The sequence below is a fragment of the Abrus precatorius genome, unplaced genomic scaffold (genome assembly GCF_003935025.1).
Source record: "Abrus precatorius isolate BTA unplaced genomic scaffold, Abrus_2018 Scaffold8, whole genome shotgun sequence".
Taxonomy (NCBI): domain Eukaryota; kingdom Viridiplantae; phylum Streptophyta; class Magnoliopsida; order Fabales; family Fabaceae; genus Abrus; species Abrus precatorius.
The window spans coordinates 27,161,447-27,181,487 of NW_020874428.1; the positions used below are offsets into that span (position 1 = coordinate 27,161,447).

The 20,041-nt window shown below is 29.7% G+C and overlaps 1 protein-coding gene and 1 pseudogene across 6 annotated transcripts; both read left to right on the forward strand.

The window, feature by feature from the left end:
• The first annotated feature begins 7,587 nt into the window (after positions 1 to 7,587).
• On the forward strand, positions 7,588 to 8,349 carry LOC113874592 (annotated as a pseudogene).
• A 3,935-nt stretch (positions 8,350 to 12,284) lies between these two features.
• Positions 12,285 to 19,919, forward strand: LOC113846063 (myb-like protein X). Of its 6 annotated transcripts, none has more exons than XM_027473905.1 (15): positions 12,315 to 12,423; positions 12,767 to 12,896; positions 13,168 to 13,625; positions 13,695 to 13,714; positions 13,778 to 14,173; positions 14,253 to 14,286; positions 15,440 to 15,519; positions 15,742 to 15,801; positions 15,937 to 16,047; positions 16,351 to 16,431; positions 16,555 to 16,635; positions 17,630 to 18,086; positions 18,305 to 18,411; positions 19,077 to 19,107; positions 19,494 to 19,907. In XM_027473905.1, exons 2-15 carry the CDS (start codon positions 12,892 to 12,894, stop codon positions 19,649 to 19,651), a joined length of 2,079 nt encoding a protein of 692 aa, XP_027329706.1. In that variant the 5' UTR covers positions 12,315 to 12,423; positions 12,767 to 12,891; the 3' UTR covers positions 19,652 to 19,907. The 6 variants fall into 6 exon arrangements, with proteins under 6 accessions (XP_027329703.1, XP_027329706.1, XP_027329705.1 ...); XM_027473904.1 differs by having other exon boundaries at positions 13,168 to 13,609; positions 13,640 to 13,714; XM_027473901.1 differs by having other exon boundaries at positions 13,168 to 14,173; positions 18,308 to 18,411; positions 19,494 to 19,919.
• Positions 19,920 to 20,041: the final 122 nt, after the last annotated feature.

The following is a 20,041-nucleotide window of genomic DNA, read 5'->3' on the forward strand; positions in this document are numbered from 1 at the left end:
ATAATCTGGTGCAAGTAAGTTAGTTACAGATTTTTTAACCTAAAAAATTTGTTGCAAAATTGTGAAGAAAGTTAAAAATTACTGGAGTTATTTTTCCATTGACGAACCTCCCATGCAAGTAAGAAAAATGCAACTTTGCGCTCTTCTTTGGTGTTTAATATGGATAAGACATTGTTGAACGGTCATGTGCCTATAGTTTTCCTTATGAGGTCGTACATTTGACAAAAAAAAAAATTGGCACAAGTAGGTTAGTAACAATTTTTTTGAAAACAAAAAATTATCGTAAAATTGTGAAGAAAGTTAAGAACTCCTAGGGTTATTTTTTCATTGACGAACCTCCATACAAGCGAGGATAACGCAACCTGGTGCTCTTCTTTGTGTTTAATATGGAAAAGACATTGCTGAACGGTCTTGTGTCTAGAGTTTTCCTTATGAGGTCATTAATTTGACAAAAAAATTCGTCTCAAGTATGTTAGTAACAGATTTTTTGACATAAAAAATCCGTTGCTTAACGATTCTGCGCCTAGAGTTTTCCTTATGAGGTCGTTAATTTAACAAAAGAAATGCGCCTAGAGTTTTTGTTATGAGGTCGTAAATTTGACAAAAGAAATGCGCCTAGAGTTTTGCTTATGAGGTCATAAATTTGACAAAAGAAATTCGTCACAAGGAGGTTAGTAACAGATTTTTTGACCAAAAAAATTCATCACAAAATTGTAAAGAAAGTTAAGAATCCTAGAGTTATTCTTCCATTGACAAGTCTCTCATATAAGCAGTGCATCTTCGCCCTCTTCTTTGGTGTTTAATATCGATCAGTCTTCCATTACTGGCCTTAATAGTGTAGTTTTTCAGAAGGATAATTTTGTCGTTTCAATTCTCAAGTGGGATTCTTGAGATCATATGCTCATTTTTTTCCTTTTTAGGCATTTTTTTTTCCAGAGTTGCCTAGCCAGCCTACCCCACAAGTTGAAAGTGAAAAGCCCAATTGTTTATATGCAAGTCTATTATCTATATGTACTAATTCACTTAACTGTTTCTAAGATGGACCACTGCAACTTGGATTAGACCGATCTATATATCTAATTGTCGCCTGTGATGTACACTGTTCAGGTAGCTACAGCTCGCGCAAACACTGAATTAAGCTTAGATTTAAAGCTTTAGTTTTGTATGAGTTAAGTTCATAGCAGTATTGTATATGAGTTGGGAAGAATCCATTTGAATATAGGTCGTTCTCACTTGTTATATTCATATAGTTTCATTTTGGATTTTTACACAAAGTATCTGTCAAATGCCAATCATAGGTATTTCCTTTTGAGATGGAGAGAATATCAAAATAAATACAATCTTTACTTAATATCTTAAACGAAATTGTTACTGTCCCTAAGTCAAAAAAATTACTTAGTTTAACTAAAGCAATAAAATACAAGAGCGTAGAAAAGATAACTTTTCAATCATTATATTTTTTGATTTGTACGGTTGAAATTTGGTGTAAGTCTTTTAGACTTACACTTAGTGTCAATAGATCCTATCTCATTAAACAATATGTATTATAATTGAAGAGTAAGTGAAATATGAAGAAATAGATAAAATAGCAATCAAAATGAAATTAAAGCAAATTGAAGACAAAAACTTGTTTTATATATATATATATATATATATATATAACAATTGAAAATTTATTATTTATGTATTTATATATTGATGCAATTTTAATTATACACTAAAGTTACTGAAAACTCTCCTCATTGTTTAAAAAGTAATATTGAAAAAATAAGATGAATTCAATAAATTATAAAAAGGGAGAAAATTTTACATATGTGAAGTACAAGAATGATTAACGAGTAGGCATAATAATCAAACAATGCAATCTAAGTCACGAGAAAGCATTTGAGCAATGCAATGTCTTTTTCTACATTCCTCTGTTTTCTTGTCTTTCTTCTCTTTTATTTTTCATAACATCATTTCTTCGTTGGCATGAGCAAACAATTATGAGTGGGATTAAGGCCAAGAAACTTTTTTTTCCCATCTTAATCTATTCACGAATTTAGTGTATATTTAGATTAACTTAAAAAAAAAAACAAACTATAAATGTGATGTAATGCAAAAACTATAACTAATAGCATCAAAATAAATATAAATTAATTGTAATTTAAATGTGAAATAGAGTTTTTTTTATATATAAAATATTAACTTTGTCAGTCTTGTAATTTATTATTGAATAATTTGTAATGTTTTGTACTTACTAAATGTTAATTGAATGATTATTTAATATTTGAATAGATTTAGATAGAGTTTAAATTTTTTATTTTTTTTTAAAAAGTGAACAATGTCGATGAACAGTAATGTCAGAGCGACCAATAATTCTAGCATGAACAGTATGTTGATGAATAATAATTCCAGCATGAACAATAACTTTTCAAATTTTTTCTTATAAACAGTAGGTTTTCATGAAATTTTCATTCCTTTACAATTCTCAAAAGTTCTCAAGAGTTCCAAGGCCATATTCCACCATTTTATCTCATACTAAATCCTCCTAAATTTAGATTTCTCTCCAAATCTGTGATTCTACGTCCGTTCTAATAGATTTGAAGTAAGTTTCTCTAAGTTTGAAGTTAGATTCACCGTTCATTTATCTTCTTCTTCTCTTTCTCATAGATGTTCATGGTGTTCTTAGGAGAAACTTTGTTCTAAAGTCAAATCTTCGATGAATCTTACATTAAAACAAGTAATATTTGGTGGATCTGGTGATAAACGTTGTTCTAAGGTATGGGGAGCTTACCTCAACTACTAAACTATGTTTTGAACAATTTGTTATGCTATTAAAGGAAGTTTTGATATGACTATGATGGAGTTTTCTATAATAAGTCTAGATCTGGATGATTTGATACATGAAAAGTTGTTTTCTAAATTGAAAATGCCGATAATCAATTGAAATATGCTGAGATCTGGCTGTGATGTCATAAAACATGTTTTTTTAGCTGAGCTGTTAAAATATGATTTCAAATGTGCTGCATCATGCTAAGATATATGTTTTGTACCATTATAGAGCTTAGTATTACCCACCTAAATGTGTAACGATAAAACATGTTGAGCTGTGCTGTGCTGTCTGGATCTAGACATCGAGAAAGGTCACTCTCTGACCAGACCGATTCCTTCTGGATTACTTAAACTATGAAACCAGTTAGTATCATTTCATGCATTGCATTAGATGGGCTGGGGAGGGGAATGCATGGAGTTATTGTTGTATGTTTTGCTTCTTATCTTTATTTTATTCTTATGATTTTTTTTTAGTAAACTCACCCTTGTATTTCTATCCATGCTATTGTGTATGTGTGTACTGCGATGATCATACTGTAGTAAAGGCTGAGAAATGTTAGAGGGCTAGAGTTGAGTCTTAGCATTGGTAGTTTTTCTTTGGATTTTTAAACCTCATGTAGAGGAAGTTATGTATTGGAATTATATATATTTTGAGTAGTTTAAGTTAAATGTATTATTTTATGACTTTGATGAACTTTATTGTAAGAAACCTTATTGAATTTTGAATGAGATATATGGATTTCATACTTTTAATTTGTATTGCCTATTAGTAAGTCGATAATTGATAAATGTTATCGATCTGTTAGGGTCGTGACAAACCTTATGTAAACTGACAAGAGAGAATACAAGTTAATAATTAATATATCATTTGTATAATATACTAAACATAATCTACCTCTTTACACGTGGATGTGGTAGAAGGAGAATTTTTAAAGAGTTTTTAAAAATAAAAAATTCTAAAATATTTTTAATTTTTTTAACCGTAAATGAGAAACTAGTTTAATTGCATTAATTCTTCTAATTACTAATTGACAAGAAAAATTTTCGCAATGGAAATTTCTCTTTTCATCTTTAGTTTTTTAATTGCACTAATTTTTCTAATTACTCAATTGTGCATAATTAGAAATAAAATTAAAAATCAATTTAAACCAATATAAAATACCTTAAACAAGAATAATAATATTTACTAATTATTATAGTACACCTTATAATTCTTTTTAAAAATTTTCTAATAATAAAAAAAATTTGAATTAGAGATACAATAAAATCAAATTATATTGTCTAAAGAAATTATAGAGTAATAGTTACTATTTCTTTTTGAAAATTTTCTAATAATAAAAAAATCTTTGAATTAGAGATACAATAAAATAATTTAAATAAAAAAATAAATAATTTGAACTAAATATTTTATCTTATTTTTATATTATATGCTTTTTAATTAGTCTTAATGCGAGAGAATTTTTGTCTATAATTATTCTAAGAGTGCATAATCAGAAATAAAATTAAATCAAAATAAAATACTAATTATTATAGTATACCCTATAATTCCTTTGATGACTATGTTCATACATTTTGCTATAAAATAATGGTCACATCTATAATTCTTTGGGTGACTATATTCATTATTTAATTGTGATAACATTCTTTTTTCTTTTAATATTTTATAATATAATGAAATAGTGTTTATATTTTGTTATTTTGGAATAGGCATGTTCATTCATACTTCATATATTTTATTTCAATATATTGTTTGATTATTTTTCTTAAACACTAACAATTGGTTAAGTTCCTCATTGTCCCTTAAGGTTTTAATGATTGAAAGTTAATTTGGTAGGTAAGTTTGGCACTCCTTTAATTGTGAGAATATGGCTCCCAATTTGAACAAGATTTCTGACATTTCTTCACTCAAGTTAATATAAAAAATTAAGGCACGGGTAATTTGCAAGTAGAATATAACTAAATATGGTAATGAATATAATATTATTTATGTTGAAATAGTTTTGCTTGATGTCCATGTGAGTTATATTATTATTGAATTAGTCATAATTTTGCAGGAAGTAATAATAATATTTTGAATTAATTTATTTTCCTTAACAACCTAAATAAGTTTAAGGATGTGTTTCATGAAGATAAACTTTATGTTTTGGGTAACTTTGGAGTGAGACAGAATACGAGAGATTACTGTTGCACTAACCATTATTTTAAGATCAACTTCCAATCTTTAACTTCCGTTTGTCTTTGTGAGCCTACTGATGTTATTCATTAATTTGGGTTAATATTTATGTCATTTGGTGATGTGTTATCTTCTAGAGTTGATGATCGAATTTTAGTTGGTATGTCGTTCCTTCTATGGTATTTATAATAATGTGACAAATAGTGCTTTTAATATTCATATACTTTTGTGGGGCTATTGATAATTATTTTTCAACCATTTAGATATTATGCGATGAGTTAATGAGATTGAAGATTCAAAGAAAGCTAGAAGGGATGTGCGTCATTGGAAGTTGATTCTACATTCTGAGGATATTGAGTAAGTGTGCTTTTGGTTTATTGTTTAACCTTAGTTGTTTAAAATTTTTTTTCATTGAAGATTTTGATTCTCCTTTAGTATGTATTTAAATATTTCCTTAACTCAAATACATAAAATATTGCATATTCGAATGTGTAGGAAAAAGAAATTATAGTGCACTATTTGGTGTAAGATATAGGCCCAATTATTATCATCATGCAATGGATGAAAATAAAAATTATCCAAATATATTTTTGGTGAACTTATGGTCTAAGATATAGTGGTAAATTTGATATTTATTTAGGGATTAATTCTCAAGTGAAGCCCAAGGGCATTGTGCAACATTAAATTTGCAACTAGGTTCTTCATCAATTCATAGTTGATTGAGATAATATAATTTTGTAATCAATGAGTTCTCTTTAATATTAGCCTTTTTTTTTTTACCAAATATAGCAATTACATCTTATAATGGTACTTGATGATAATTTATTCAAGAATTTGTCAAGTTTTGTTAAAAGAAGTTTCTCTTGTGAAAAATCCGGTTATCTATGGTAGAATGAGAATATGTCAACTCCAAGTCTTATTCCACTTAAATGTCATGGCACTTACGATAGGAAAAATATTATTTCAAACACAACTAAAAATGTTGTTTACAAGAAAGTTTTAAATAAACTTTTGTAATGTTTAGTTAGTTGATACAAATTAATAATATGTAACTATAAAAAAAAAAATTAATAAATTTTATTCCCATCAATAATTGTTATTTTCTTGTCAAAATTCGTGCATCGCAAAGGTGAAAAAATGGTAATATTTCTAAATTAAGAAGTTGAAAGTTAAAGAAATTTATTAAACAAACTTAACATTACAAATTGTCAAACATATTCTTACTATTCATAATTTCTTAAGATAATAGATTTGCAAATCCATATTTTTGATACCTATATACCTAACTTTTTGTTAGACCTTTTTAATTACTCTCAGGCAAAATAGTATGTGTATCTGCATGATCACTAACCCCATCTTACTATAAAAAATCTATTATATCCTACCAAAACCATTATTATAATTAGAAAGATCCTTCACCAACAAAACACAAGTAGTTTTAGATGGATCAAATTAGATAATCTAGGCATCTAGTTTAGTAAGTTGCTTACGCAATGCCTTGAAGCCTTGTACCAATCGCTAACTGTAACCAATTGGTCCTAGTAGCTGATATGTTTCCCAGTGTGGAAAAGTATAGTAATATAGCTACCTAACAATGTCACCACAAGATCTCTTCTACAATGGGGCCTCAACTCCATTAAAGCCATGCAGAAAAGGACCTCAGAACAATTATAGAATTTGTATCATTATTACAGAATTTCACTGCTATAAAAAAAGTGTTATAAATTTAAACGTTTCTTTGATATATGTGGTTGAGGTATAGTAAGGAAAAATGTCATAGAATTGCCTATGCTTACTTTATTTTACTGGGAAAATATTTCAACAAAGGAACTCTCATAAAAAAGGGTTGTCTTGAAAATTTGTTGTTACTTGTTTTGGTATATTGAGATTTTTTTAACGGGTTTTATAATTTTGTTTGGTTGTGAAAAAAATAGAGGAAGAAGCATGAAATAGTTTTCTTGGGTCCGGTATCTTGCCATGTGTTGGGGAGGGGTCACATGCATTCCACAGGTCCAAGGCTTTGAGGTTGTAAACATTGTTGGAAAACAAACAGATTTGGTAGCTCCAAGAGAATCAGTTGCAGATAAATTAATAAGAAAAGGTTTCGTGTCAGAGGAAAAACAGAAGAAACGGTTCGGTTTGCAGTTGCTGAGCAGTGGAAAGGTAAATGATCTTTCAAGAATGAGATCTCCAAATGTCACCCTTTTTAGGTTTGATGAAGAAGAAAGCTTTGGAGTTCAAGCTATGATCTATTGAATCTTCTTCATATGAAAAGATAAAACTTTCCCCCTTTGCTTCCTGTTTGACATTTTAGCAACGGTTCTGCAAAATGGGCAAAAGGGTAGAAGCTGACAGTTAAAAGGCTCTTTTGACACTCTCAGGTTTCTCAGTCGCACGTTGAAAATTTTCTCTAGCTTTGCTCTGTTACAATCTTATTTTAAGGGGTTAAAAAGGTGCAAGTTGAACAAATTTTCAGTCACTTGCTTTCAGTGTTTCCAAAGATCTTCTTCTCCTTTTCAACAGTAGTTCTTGCAGCCTTTGTTGGGTGACTTGGTTTTTAGCTTTTGGTGTGGCTTTGACATATATTTCAGTGAATGGTCATGGAGACAGTAACCAAGCAACAAATTTGTCAAAAGTTGGCTTCTACTTTCTCCACTTTCCTATTTACCATTCTGGTTCTTGTTCTATTTTCAATTTTCGTTTTCTTTTCAGTTTCTGAATCCTCATCTACCCTTCTTACAGTACTAATTGCTTTACTATCTACCTTGTTCCTTGTCTCACTGAAAAAGAAAAAATGGTCCCTACACAATGCTACTCATACCCAACAAAATGAAACTGCTCATGGGCGAGAAGAGCAAGCTGAAGCACTGTCAGATTCTTCATTTCCATTAGATTGTGAAAGCAGAAACATCATGGATAGATGTTTTGAACTCAGTGATCAGAAGTATGAGCAACAAGATGATCCACAGTCAGATACTTCACTTCCATCAGATAGTGAAAGCAGTCCTAGCTCAATCATGAGCGAAAGTTTTGAGATTGATCACAATAGAAATCAAAATATGGATATATTTCATAGCTTGGACTTTGATAATGAGGATGATGAGGATGGCCTGATTGAAATCAAACTTCCAAATAACACCTTCTTGGGTTTAACTGAGGATCCTGTTTCCAATTTTTCAAAGTTCTTGCCAGAATCCATTTTCAAGCAACAGGATCTCACTGACCTCTTGACAGAAATTAATGAGATGAATGATGATGAAAATTTAATTGAGATTGATATTTCCCTGAGATCCTCCAAACATCAAGATTAGAGATTGAAGGAGTCAACATGTTTAGGAGCTCAATGTGTTCTTAGTGATTGACCTCCTTATTGCTAATTTTTATCTCAAGCTGCTATTTTAGGTCTAGTTTTTTAGCCATTAACTATTTTCCTTCTTCATGTTTAGCAAAATTTTGTTCTCTTCTATTAACTTGCATCTTAATCTTTAGCAGATTGTATGATTATCTTTGTTTGAATGCCTTTACACATGGCTCCTCCTCCAATCCACAAAGAAACTTTTTTGAGTGCAGGTCATTAATTTTTGTTGTTCTTTTCCTCTTTTCCTTTCTTTTTTCAGATCTTTTATTCCATTTTATATCCAAGAAAGTTTATCAACCTGCATAACTCTAGTTCAGAGAATTATAGAATAAAGAATATATTGATCAACGTTGATAATTTTAGGGGCAAATGTTATTTTCGTAAATTTAGGAATTAAATCAATTAGTATTCGTAATTTTATGAATCAATGTGTTACTCCTTGCAAAACAATCAAAGCCTATTTTGAATGAAAAAACACTATATATGAAGTGATTCACTGACAAAACATATTCTAGGTAACCAATATGCTAATTGTTTCTCTAATGTGTATGCTTGGCATCTCCATGAATTTTATGAACAATGAATGGATCAAAATTGGTCTCACCAGTGGATAAACAATCTTTTTTTTCTAATTGTTCTTTTCTGGAAATAATAAAATATAGATCCATCAATCTAGGGAAGTGATAGATCTGATAAAAGAAATTATATATATATATCTTATATTTTAAGTCAATTTTTTTACATATTTTAATCTGAATATTGTACTGTTTAATTAAAATTAATTATATAAATCATGTGACGTTATGGAGTTAAAAATTATTAAATATAGGGTGATAAGTAATTTTTTTATATGAAGTTTGCATTGTGGTAATTTATTTCCAACATAATGCTCATAGTGTACTAAGCCGCAAATAACAAAACAATTAAGGATACATTATTGTTAAATAATTAAATAATTTGAATCAAATTATATACATATATTTTCCATGGTTGTAATAAAATAATGATGCATAAACTTAGACATCTTAATAAAATGGTATTATAATATTAAAATAATAAATATAAATTACAAAAATGTTATAAAATAATGATGTATTCGAATTTTACTGTATATAACATTTTGTTGAACTAGCGACAGTAGCTATGAATCGTGAGTAGATATTGGTGTTAGACCATTTGGACCTAAACATATTCTTTGATTTTTGACCGTTGATTAAAAAAAAGAATAAAGTGAGATATAAAGAAAGTGCATAAAACTATTACACCATTAATTAAAATTATTTATATGGAGATGAATTAAATATAAAAGATAGTATACCATTTTTTAGCAAATCATTATTATTAAAACTATACAAAATCTCAAAATATTAAAAATATCTATTTTAAAAATTATAAGTTTGAAAAAAATTTACTAATAGTATTGATATTATTATTATTATTTTTAAAAATAATAAAAACATTGAACGTTTTTGCACAATTATAGTTTTAGGAAAAAAAATCTTTCTTATTTTGAAGAGACAATACGGTGGTCTAATATTGAGTCTTATTATTTATTTTATTTTAAGAAATTAAATACATGTTCATCATTATAAAAAAATTCTTATATGAAGGGTCAAAATTTTTATGAATATATTTAGCAAGAAATTTTAACTAGCTGAAGAATCTAGTTCTTTTAGAAATTATTTCATATTAAAATCTTTTTAAGTCTATATATATATATATATACCAATTATTTTTAAGACTTACAATCGATTAATTTTTTATTGTTTAAAACATTTAAAAATAATTATAATTAAATATTCTAAACAAACCAATATACTTTTTCTTTGTATAATGCACAAACATTAAAATCATCTTAGAATGATAATTCAAATTTGTTATATATTATTCTATATTAAAAATTTATAAGAAAATTTGTTGTCATGGATATTTTGCATTAATTAAGTAAATAGTTTCATTGTTTTAAATAAACTTTAATGCTTTGTCTCACATATATATTATAACAAATTAATACCAATCTCTCTCTCTCTATATATATAATTTACTAATTAGTGTATTAAAATCAACTATTAAATGTAATAATCAGTCAACACAACATTTATTTAATATTAATTTTATCCATCTAAATAAATATCTTAAAATATTATTTAAGATTGGAGATAACAAAAAATAAAAAGATTAGAAAAATTTTGTGAAAAAGAATAAAAAGATTGAAAAATTTGTGTGACTCAAACATTTATACACTGATAAAATAATAACCCTAAAACTATCTGATTGCGTTTTTTTTTTCATGTCAAATTTATTTAGCCTAGTACGAATATTTGATAAATATTAATTAATTAATTTAATTATTATAGTAGATATAATCAATATTGCTTCATATATCAATTGATTGAATAAGATATTTTCCAATAATTTATAAATAGTGTTGAAATTACAGCTACAGAAACATGATAAAAGAGGTAAATCATTTTAAACGAGAGACATAATAATTATAATTCTTTAAGAATTTTTTCTTCCATGTAATATAAGAATTTAAGAGTTTAATTTTAATGTATTATTAGTGTAAGAATTTGACTTATCAATTAATTAAAGAATATTATAAAAATGCATTTTAATGTAGATACCATAAAAATTATTGTGAAAATAATAATAAATATTAAATTTAATTTAAATACACTGAAAGTATAAATTTTTTAATATTATCATTTAATTATAAATTACTATATTAATAAAAATAATAAATTTTATGATATATTTAAATTGGTTAATAATATAATAGAATTTACCCTAACAACACACCGAAATTAAACTCTTACCGATATTAATGTTTTTTTTTTACTGTATCTATAAACTTAAAATTTTAAATTCCCATATTAGTATTATTTTTCATCTTTTTACATATTATTTAGTTTGCATTAATTAAATGTTTATAATTATTTGAATAAGTTGTATTTTTAATTAAAAATAATTAAAATTTGATATTTATTCATTAAATTCTATTTACAATCAATTTTAATTAATTATAAAATATAATTTAATCAAAATAATTTTTTATTTAAATTCATGAAATTTTTGTATTGTTCTCATTAATGAATTTTGAAAATGATAATGGTCATGTTTTAGTTATTAATATAATTATATTTTTAAATATAGTATATTGAAATAAATTAATAATTTACTAAATGTTGATAATTATTTTTCATAAAAATAAGATTTGGTTGGATATTTTAAATGGAAACAATTAATGTGTCTCAAAGGTAAAATATTAATTAAATAATTAAGTATTTTTTTGAAAATTCAGTCAACCCAATATATTTGGAAATTTACATTAATTTTATCACATTATGTGTTAAATATTTACTTTTGAATGATTGAAATAAATAAAAAACGCTATTAGCACTTGTCATAACTTGTATTATATTACAAAAAATTGTTAGGTAAAAGTTGAATTTAAGTGATTAATAGCAATAAATTTTATTAAATAAATAAGTATTTGTTATATATTTTATTCATTATCGCAATAATAAGGGATCAAATTTAGCTGGTTTGTGAAAATATTTTTCACCACTCATGTCTCAAACATTACATAAGATACTTGCAATTCATTAAACAAAGACCAAGAAATTATAAAAACACAACATGCATGAAGCAAATGAGATTTTTGAAAAACTTACGATTTAGAATTAAAGTACATAATCATAAACACTCCTTAATCAAGTAATTAAAAAGAATTAACAAATAATGAGCTCACAAGTGTGGTTTGATGCCATGCATAGAGGGCCAGGGTGTCTACGAGAAAAGACAAAATTATAAGGAATTCAAATCACAACCGTTGATCTATCACGTAGCCACGAACAACACATCTCAGCCGTCGATGATGTCTCATTAATAACCCAGTAAAACGCACGTCCTACGTGGCACAAATTTTGCATTTAATTCGCATTTGAAGTCCGAATATAAATTGACAGAAATACCCCACGTTTGAGTCACTGAGTGTGTGTGAGAGATCGAAGCAAGCAAACTTGCCACTGAGAAATCCAAAGCATGGTTCTGTTCTCTTTCAACCTCTAAATTTGTAAGCTTCTGTTCTTCAAATCCCCTCTCTTCTCACTGCTTTTGCTGTTTTCTTAAGTGAAAAAATTGCATCTTTCATGTGTGAGACTTTAGGGCTTTGAAAATGCTTCTTGTCGAAAAAAAGTTCAACTTTGCTTCTCCCTGTTACAATTCGACATAATTTTCTGTTTGGCTTCTGGGGTGATTTTTCCAGGGTTTGACAGACAAATACTCAGATGTTTGGAATTTTTTTGTTCACTGTGTATGTACAGTTCTGTTAATGTTTTTTTTTTTTTTTTGGTTGAAAGTGGCATGACTATGGTTGCCCTTCTTTTGTGTGACCTTGGTCTACTGATTTTTGTCAGGAACTATTGCAAATTTTAAATTCATTGTTTTTTTCAGCTCAATTATTTTTCCTTCCTAGTTGGGGAGTGCTGTTTGTTTTGTTGATTTTTTGTATGTAAACTGCATTTTTCTTTTTGAGTTTGGGATGGGGCAAATTTATAATCTTTTATTGAAATTGGTTGTCAATTTGACTTTTTTTTTTTTCAATTGGAACAGCAGTTGAAAAAAAAAAAAACTTTTTTCTCAGATGTGGACCTGTTTAAAATTATCTTCCATCATATGAAATGGGATTATTTGTATGCATATTGCGTATTCTAGGGTTAGTAATCCTGCCTGCTTGCGCTGTGTGTTATTTGACATTCTTAAACTAAAGGGTTTTTCTTTCTTACCTTTGATAGGATTTAGTTGTTTGTAGAAGCAGTGTGCAGGAAGTTGTTTGTAGATTTGGGGGCAAGGCCAGTATTGGTATGGGTGTGGAAAGCGTGCCAGAGAAAACTTTAGATGATATGAGTGAAAAGAAAGACTTGAAATCTGAGGGAGGAAAAGTGTTGGAGAGTAATGGAGTCAAAGGGTTGAAGGAGGACGGCATAAAAGAAATGGAAGTTGATAAGAAAGATGAAGTAGAAGAGGATAAGAAAGTTGATGATGGTGAAGTAGTAAATGACTTTAAGAAAGTTGGTTGTGTGGAAGAATTAGAAGATGATAAGAAAGTTGATCATGTGGAAGAAATACAAAAGGATAAAGAAGATAATGGTGTGAAAGAAATAGAAGAAGATAAGAAAGATGATGGTGTGAAGGAGATAGAGGAAGATAAGAAAGATGATGGTGCGAAAAAAATAGAAGAAGATAAGAAAGATGACGGTGTGAAAGAAATAGAAGATAAGAAAGATGAGGGTGTGAAAGAAATAGAAGAAGATAAGAAAGATGATGGTGTGAAAGAAATAGAAGAAAATAAGAAAGATGATTCTGTGAATGAGACAGGAGAAAATAAGAAGGATGGTGATGGGTTAAAATACGACAAATTGGATGAAGAAACTGAAGTTAAACAAACTGTGGATGATAAAGAAAAAAAGGAAGATGCTGAAGCTGAGGAACCAGAATTAGATGCAAAAGAAGATGAGAGCATCCCTATAGATAAAGGTGAGAGCAGTGAAAAGGAGAAGATTCTAGTAGAGGATGATGGGTTTGAGATTGAAGATAAGTTAAAAGAAGAAGATAAGGTGGAAGATATTAAGGTTGAGAAAGGTTTGAAAAAGCGAGGAAGAGGAAAGATCAATGGGGAGAAGGTGAAAAAGAAAAGAAAAGAACTGAAGGAGACAGAGCCCAGGACTCCTGCTATCAATCGCCCTGTGCGGGAAAGGAAAACAGTTGAGAGGTTGGTAACATCCATTGAGAAGGATGCCTCCAAAGAATTCCACATTGAAAAGGTATTCATTTATAGTTTCATATTTAACCTTAATTGTATGATATATCAGAACATATTACAAGTTTGCTTTTATGTTGCAGGGTCGTGGTACACCTTTGAAAGATATACCCAATGGTATGGTGTTGGTTTTGCCTTTGTTTGAATTATTCTTTCGTTATGGTTTACAAACCTAGTGGGATAAGGCTTGGTTGTTATTGTTGTTATGGTTTACAAACCTCCTTCTATTTAGTCTAGCCAGCAGAAGTTAACCTAATGCATATTGTCATTGCACAGACTGGTCAGCAGCATGTTATGTTATTCTGTGTTATGACAAAATCTAGAAATAACAGTGTAAGAATTGGATATAATAGAATATATTTCAGGCAAGCAATGCTGGATCAAAGTTGGACATATATGATTTATATTTTTCCCTGTTACGGTTTAGAGTATTCCATCCATGGAGATAGTTGATTGAATAGCTGTGTATTTACCCTTCAATGGTTATACTTTATTGATTGAGTCAAGGATAAATTCTTAAATGCTTTTTTCCTACTAAATATCAAGCCTTTAACTGTAGACCATTTAGATGTATGGCATTTTTAGCTGCCTTAATGATGATACTGGCAAGTTCATTTGCTTGCACTATTTAATGGATTAATAAAATGAAAATTCTGGTGCAAAGAAAACTTGTAGGCCCTCAATTGAGGAATTTTATATTTTAGGGATGAAATTTATTTAGCTAAATTAATGCACTTTTTGTTATATAATCAGATTGAATTTGGCTCATTATGGAAAATTAAACTAAAGAAAAGGAAAGCATTAAATTTTAGTTGTTGGGTGGTGTATGATGGCATAAAACTGAAATGTTTTAATTTTTTAGCTTTTTATCAACTTTGTCATTGTATCCCATGATTTCATTTGCAAATATTACAATTTGTAAAATGGGAATGGGATTCCTGATTCATGAGTTGTATCTTGAACTGGCAACTATGAAGCTGAGTCCCACCTTTCTGCGATTCAGGGCTCCTACTAATATTAAACCAATTTGGAGCACCAATGAAATATCTATGCTTCAGGTTGGAGCCATGATTTTGTGATGTGTTAGACACTGACTCTCTAATAACACTAAATTGTTCTCTTGGTAACAGAGAATATTTGGCTTATTGCTTATCTCTTGTTTCTCTTAAAGGCTGGCCTGGAATAATTCTTGTCTTATGGGTAGGGGATGCTTGTTTCTGCTTCTTCAGAACTGCTAATAACTTTGTGATTCTTGTATTTTCTGCTTCAGTGGCCTTTAAATTCTCTAGAAGGAAGATTGATGATACTATCAAAATGCTCCATAACATCCTCTTTGGTAGGAGAGGGAAGGTATTTCCTACTCTGAACAATTTTTTTTTTTTTCTGTCTCAATCATATTTTATTGTCCTGTTAGGCTGTCATATATATTACCCCTTCACTGTAGTTAAGGATATAGGATGGTGCATACTTAGACTGGTAAAAGATTACGCATAGCTGGGATAATGAAATTGGCAAGTCATGCAGATTTTATTTTGCCTCTGTGACTCATTTTTACGCTTTTATATTTTGCAGGCGGTTCAAATGAAGAGCAATATATTAAGGTTTTCTGGTTTTGTGTGGAATGAAAATGAGGTAATTTGTAATCAAGTCAAATATAAAAAAATGAAGGATTTTATGACTTGTTTCTAGTAATTTCATTAAATGAATGATTGTTTTTGTAATAAAGTTCTTTGCCTAAACTTCTAAAACCAAATATTGTTTCGGCAGGAAAAACAAATGATTAAAGTAAAAGAAAAGTTTGAAAAGTGTAACAAGGAGAGGTTGCTGGAATTCTGTGATGTGCTGGACATACCACTTGCAAAGGCAACAACAAGGAAGGTTTGTTTTAGCACTGCTGATGCAATTGTTGTGCGTGAATTGTTAACACTTTTATGGGAAGTAATTTTCTGTCAAAACTTTATCTGCTAATCATGTTATTTCTTTTAAAAATGTGATCTTTTTCAATACAGGATGATATGACTAATTCACTTTATATTTGTTCATACTTGAGTATGTGCATGGATTAAGACAATTGTTAATGCAGTTGATAATAATAATTATAGTGCATCTATTGCTGTGAAGCCTTTTTGCTTGATTTAACATCTCTGTTGTTTCTATGATAATAATATTCTCTGTAAGCAGGAAGATATTATTGCAAAGCTAATAGACTTTTTGGTTACCCCTCAAGTCACAACAAATGTGCTTCTTGCAGAAAAGGAGAAGGTTTATTGTATTTCCCTTTTGATTTTTTCTCCCTTAGGGTACTGTGTTACTCTGTTTTTTATTAAAGGCATGTGTTTCTGGTGGAACATATTCATATTATTTTTCCTTTTCCAATTTTCTCAGTCAACCAAGGGAAGAAAGCGCAAGCGCACAACTAGACAAGGTTCATCAAGATCTGGAACAACATCAAGACGTTCTGCTAAGGTTCTATTTCACTCCTTGAATAGCAGATACTTGAAATTAAAATGTGATTTAAGATATGTACTATAATTGGTTTAGTGCTTTCTAAGTTTTAAGTCTGGTAGTAGAATATCAGTCTCACCTGCCCTTAGACTTTGTGTTTATCCAACTTCTGCATGTTTTTCGTTATTTTCATTGCTATTTTCCTCATAATTCTTTTTTAGTAGTGACTGGTTTTATTCTCATACTTGAACCTAGGGCCCTAGGGGAAGGGGGTAAAGGGTTGTTTATAGATATCTAATAAATTTATATATAAGTTAAATGATTTATGTGAGAAATTTGAGTATCATTAGATTGTTTAGTTAAAAATGTATATTTAGTGGTGTCAAATGGCAACCATGGCAGCATGATGGCTGAAGGGACATCTAGCTTAAGGGATTGCATTGTTGCACCTGTTATTGGTGTCATGGGCTGAGATGTTAAGCCCATCAAATCCTTGGGGTGATTCTAACTGACCAAATGAAGGCAACAAACACATAAACTGTAAAATCAACATTGAAATTCTTTACTTGAATTTTAGTGTAATTATTGCATGTGTCAGTTGATTATGTTATTATATTTTTATGTTAAAATATACTATTATTTTTTTGGTAGGATTTACCATCCATGTTATGATCACATGATTTATAATCTTTCAGCCCTCTCTCAATCTTACATAGGATCTTGATTTTAATATCATTGGATAGCACTATAGGCTATATCTAGTGGTTCATTAGTAGTAACATTTCTTATTGTAATTGTTGTCTTGTTAATGCATATCTTTGACATCACTTGTAAATCTAATGAGACTTGTTTGAGCACCGCATAGCTACCCCAGGATAGTAAATGAATACAATGCTTGTGATGACCATATACTGCTATTAATTGCTTGATAAATGGCATGTGCAATATTACTTTGCTTTTGTGTTGAGAACTTCTTAGTTGATTGGGTTTCTAACCTTTACAGTATGTTTTCCAGATTCAGAAGAAAAATAAAGATTCTTCAGTAGCTGATGAAGTAAAGAGTACAACTGACACAGAAGATGAGTCGGAGGATGAAGAGAAAGATGAAGAAAATGAGGAGGAAAATGAAAATGGTGTTCCTGACAAATCTGAGGATGAAATGCCAGAGCAATCTGAAAGTGAGGATAAAAGTGATTCTGATAATGAATCTGAAGATGCAAAGAAACCAAGAAAAACTAATAAAACATCATCCACAAAGAAACAATCTGCTGCAAAAGGTAAAAGAAAGAAAAATACAGTTGAAACAAAATCTCGCTCAGCACCAAAGAGAATTTCTAAGAAAACACACTCAGAGTCTGATGATGATACTGAGGAAAGTCCAAAGGTCTCTTCAAGGAAGAAGCAAAATGAGAAACGAGGAAAGCAGAAGACCTTGACCATGACTAAGTCATCTTCCTCCAAAGAGAAAACTGGTAGATATCATGAACTCTCCATCCCTGTTTTCATTATTTCTTCTACAAATGTTATGATCTGCATACCTTTAATGTTCTGGTGATTGGTGAAAAATAACAAGTTTTAGCTGAAATGAGCAATACAATCTTACAAGTTAACACGTTTACTTTTCTCATTTGTCTAAACATAACATCATTACCTTGTGTACTTGAAACCAAATCTTTCTGTATGTATCAAGCAGAAAAGGTTACTAAAGGAAAACGCAATAACAAAAAGTCAACTCCGAGTGATGATCAGTTACGTGATGCAACATGTGAAATTCTCAAAGAAGTTGACTTCAATACGGTAAGAAGTTGCATTATTTTGGAAGCTGCACGGTTCTTCCCCATTGCAAATGGAATTTATTAAACTAGATTAGGAACATATTACAATTTGCATTGCTGTTACTACTAGATTGGCCAGCTTTTTCATTTTTACAGAATGTCTTGTGGCTTTGAAAATGATAGTGTCCATGTGGTTTTTGCCTTGGTTGTTTTTATTATACTCTTAACTCAGAATCATTCATTCTACTTGTTACCTTATCCCAGCCTCTGGGATCATTGGTGAATCACGTGTAAGACTGTGGAATTGCTTGGATCACATATATCCAATGCTTCAAAGACCACCAGGTCCGACTATCCCATGCAGAGTCCAGACTTAAAGCTACCTGTTCTTCTACCCAAAAACCTTGCTTTCATGTGTGATTGAGCCGAGTGATGGCATGTGACCTTGGCTGTACAACTGAGTTTTGTGACTGACTGTGATTGAGTTTTTGGGTGTTGATTCTGCTTCTTAATATCTTGTTTTTTTGTGGTTTTACTTTACCATTCCCGCTTTTGGGTATGCTGTTTGCTACTCATATTCAATTAGATATTTATATTTATGTTAGTTGTTAATGTGATTTTAATGTTAATTATGCCTTCACTGAAAATTTTCTGTTGTTTAAAATTAAAGCTCTTTCTCTTTTGCAGGCTACATTTACTGACATTCTGAAGAAACTTGGTATGTATAGGTTCCCTTCTACCTTTTTTTGGTTTTAATTTTAATAATGATATTGATACCTTTTTTAGTTGCAACTATTACATTACGGATGATGTGACTTTAGTGGCTTTATGAGCAAAGCCTCATTTTGTGTGCGACTGTGAATTTTGGCTGATAATAATTATTTTGGAACCTGTAGCATATCTTCCACTGTAGCTAAAGCCGTTTACTAATCTTGGATATTTAAGGATCTACAGCTGACTAAGAGTTCTATAAAAAAAAATAAAGGCCAAACATTGCAAATATGACCGACATTGGACATAAAACGAAGTTTACAATTTGTGAAAATAAAAACAAGAATTTGGCTTAAATTTAGGTGCCTAACAAAATTGATGACCGTTTTTCAGCCAAGCAATTTGATGTGGATCTCACCCCAAGAAAGGCATCTATAAAGATCATTATTCAGGAAGAGCTGACAAAACTAGCTGATGCAGCAGATGATGATGATGAAGAGGATGCTGAGACTCAATCAACCGGCCAAGACGTAGAAGCCTCTGAGGATTAGATATGACTGCTTGGTGATAGGTTTAACAATGTATACTTTGACCCCTGTTGTACATTATTTGTACACTTTGTGGAATATAAGTGGTTGTAACTTATTCTTAGCATCCGTCCAATCTATGAGACAACGAAACAGTATTTGCAAAATTTAGTGCAGGGCCTGAAGGCTTTTTGTAGCTGCCAGTTTGCAGTTTTTTAAGTAGACATGAACACATTTTGTGGGGTTTTACTGTCCATGAATATAGCTCAGAAATACAATTTGCCAGTTTAATAGATATTTAACATTTTAAGTTGTCACCTTAATGTGCATTTTGATTGCTTGTAATGATGCTGTGGGGTTAAGTCTTTTATCGTTTTAATCTTAAGACTTTGTGGCTGCATCATTTGATTTGTC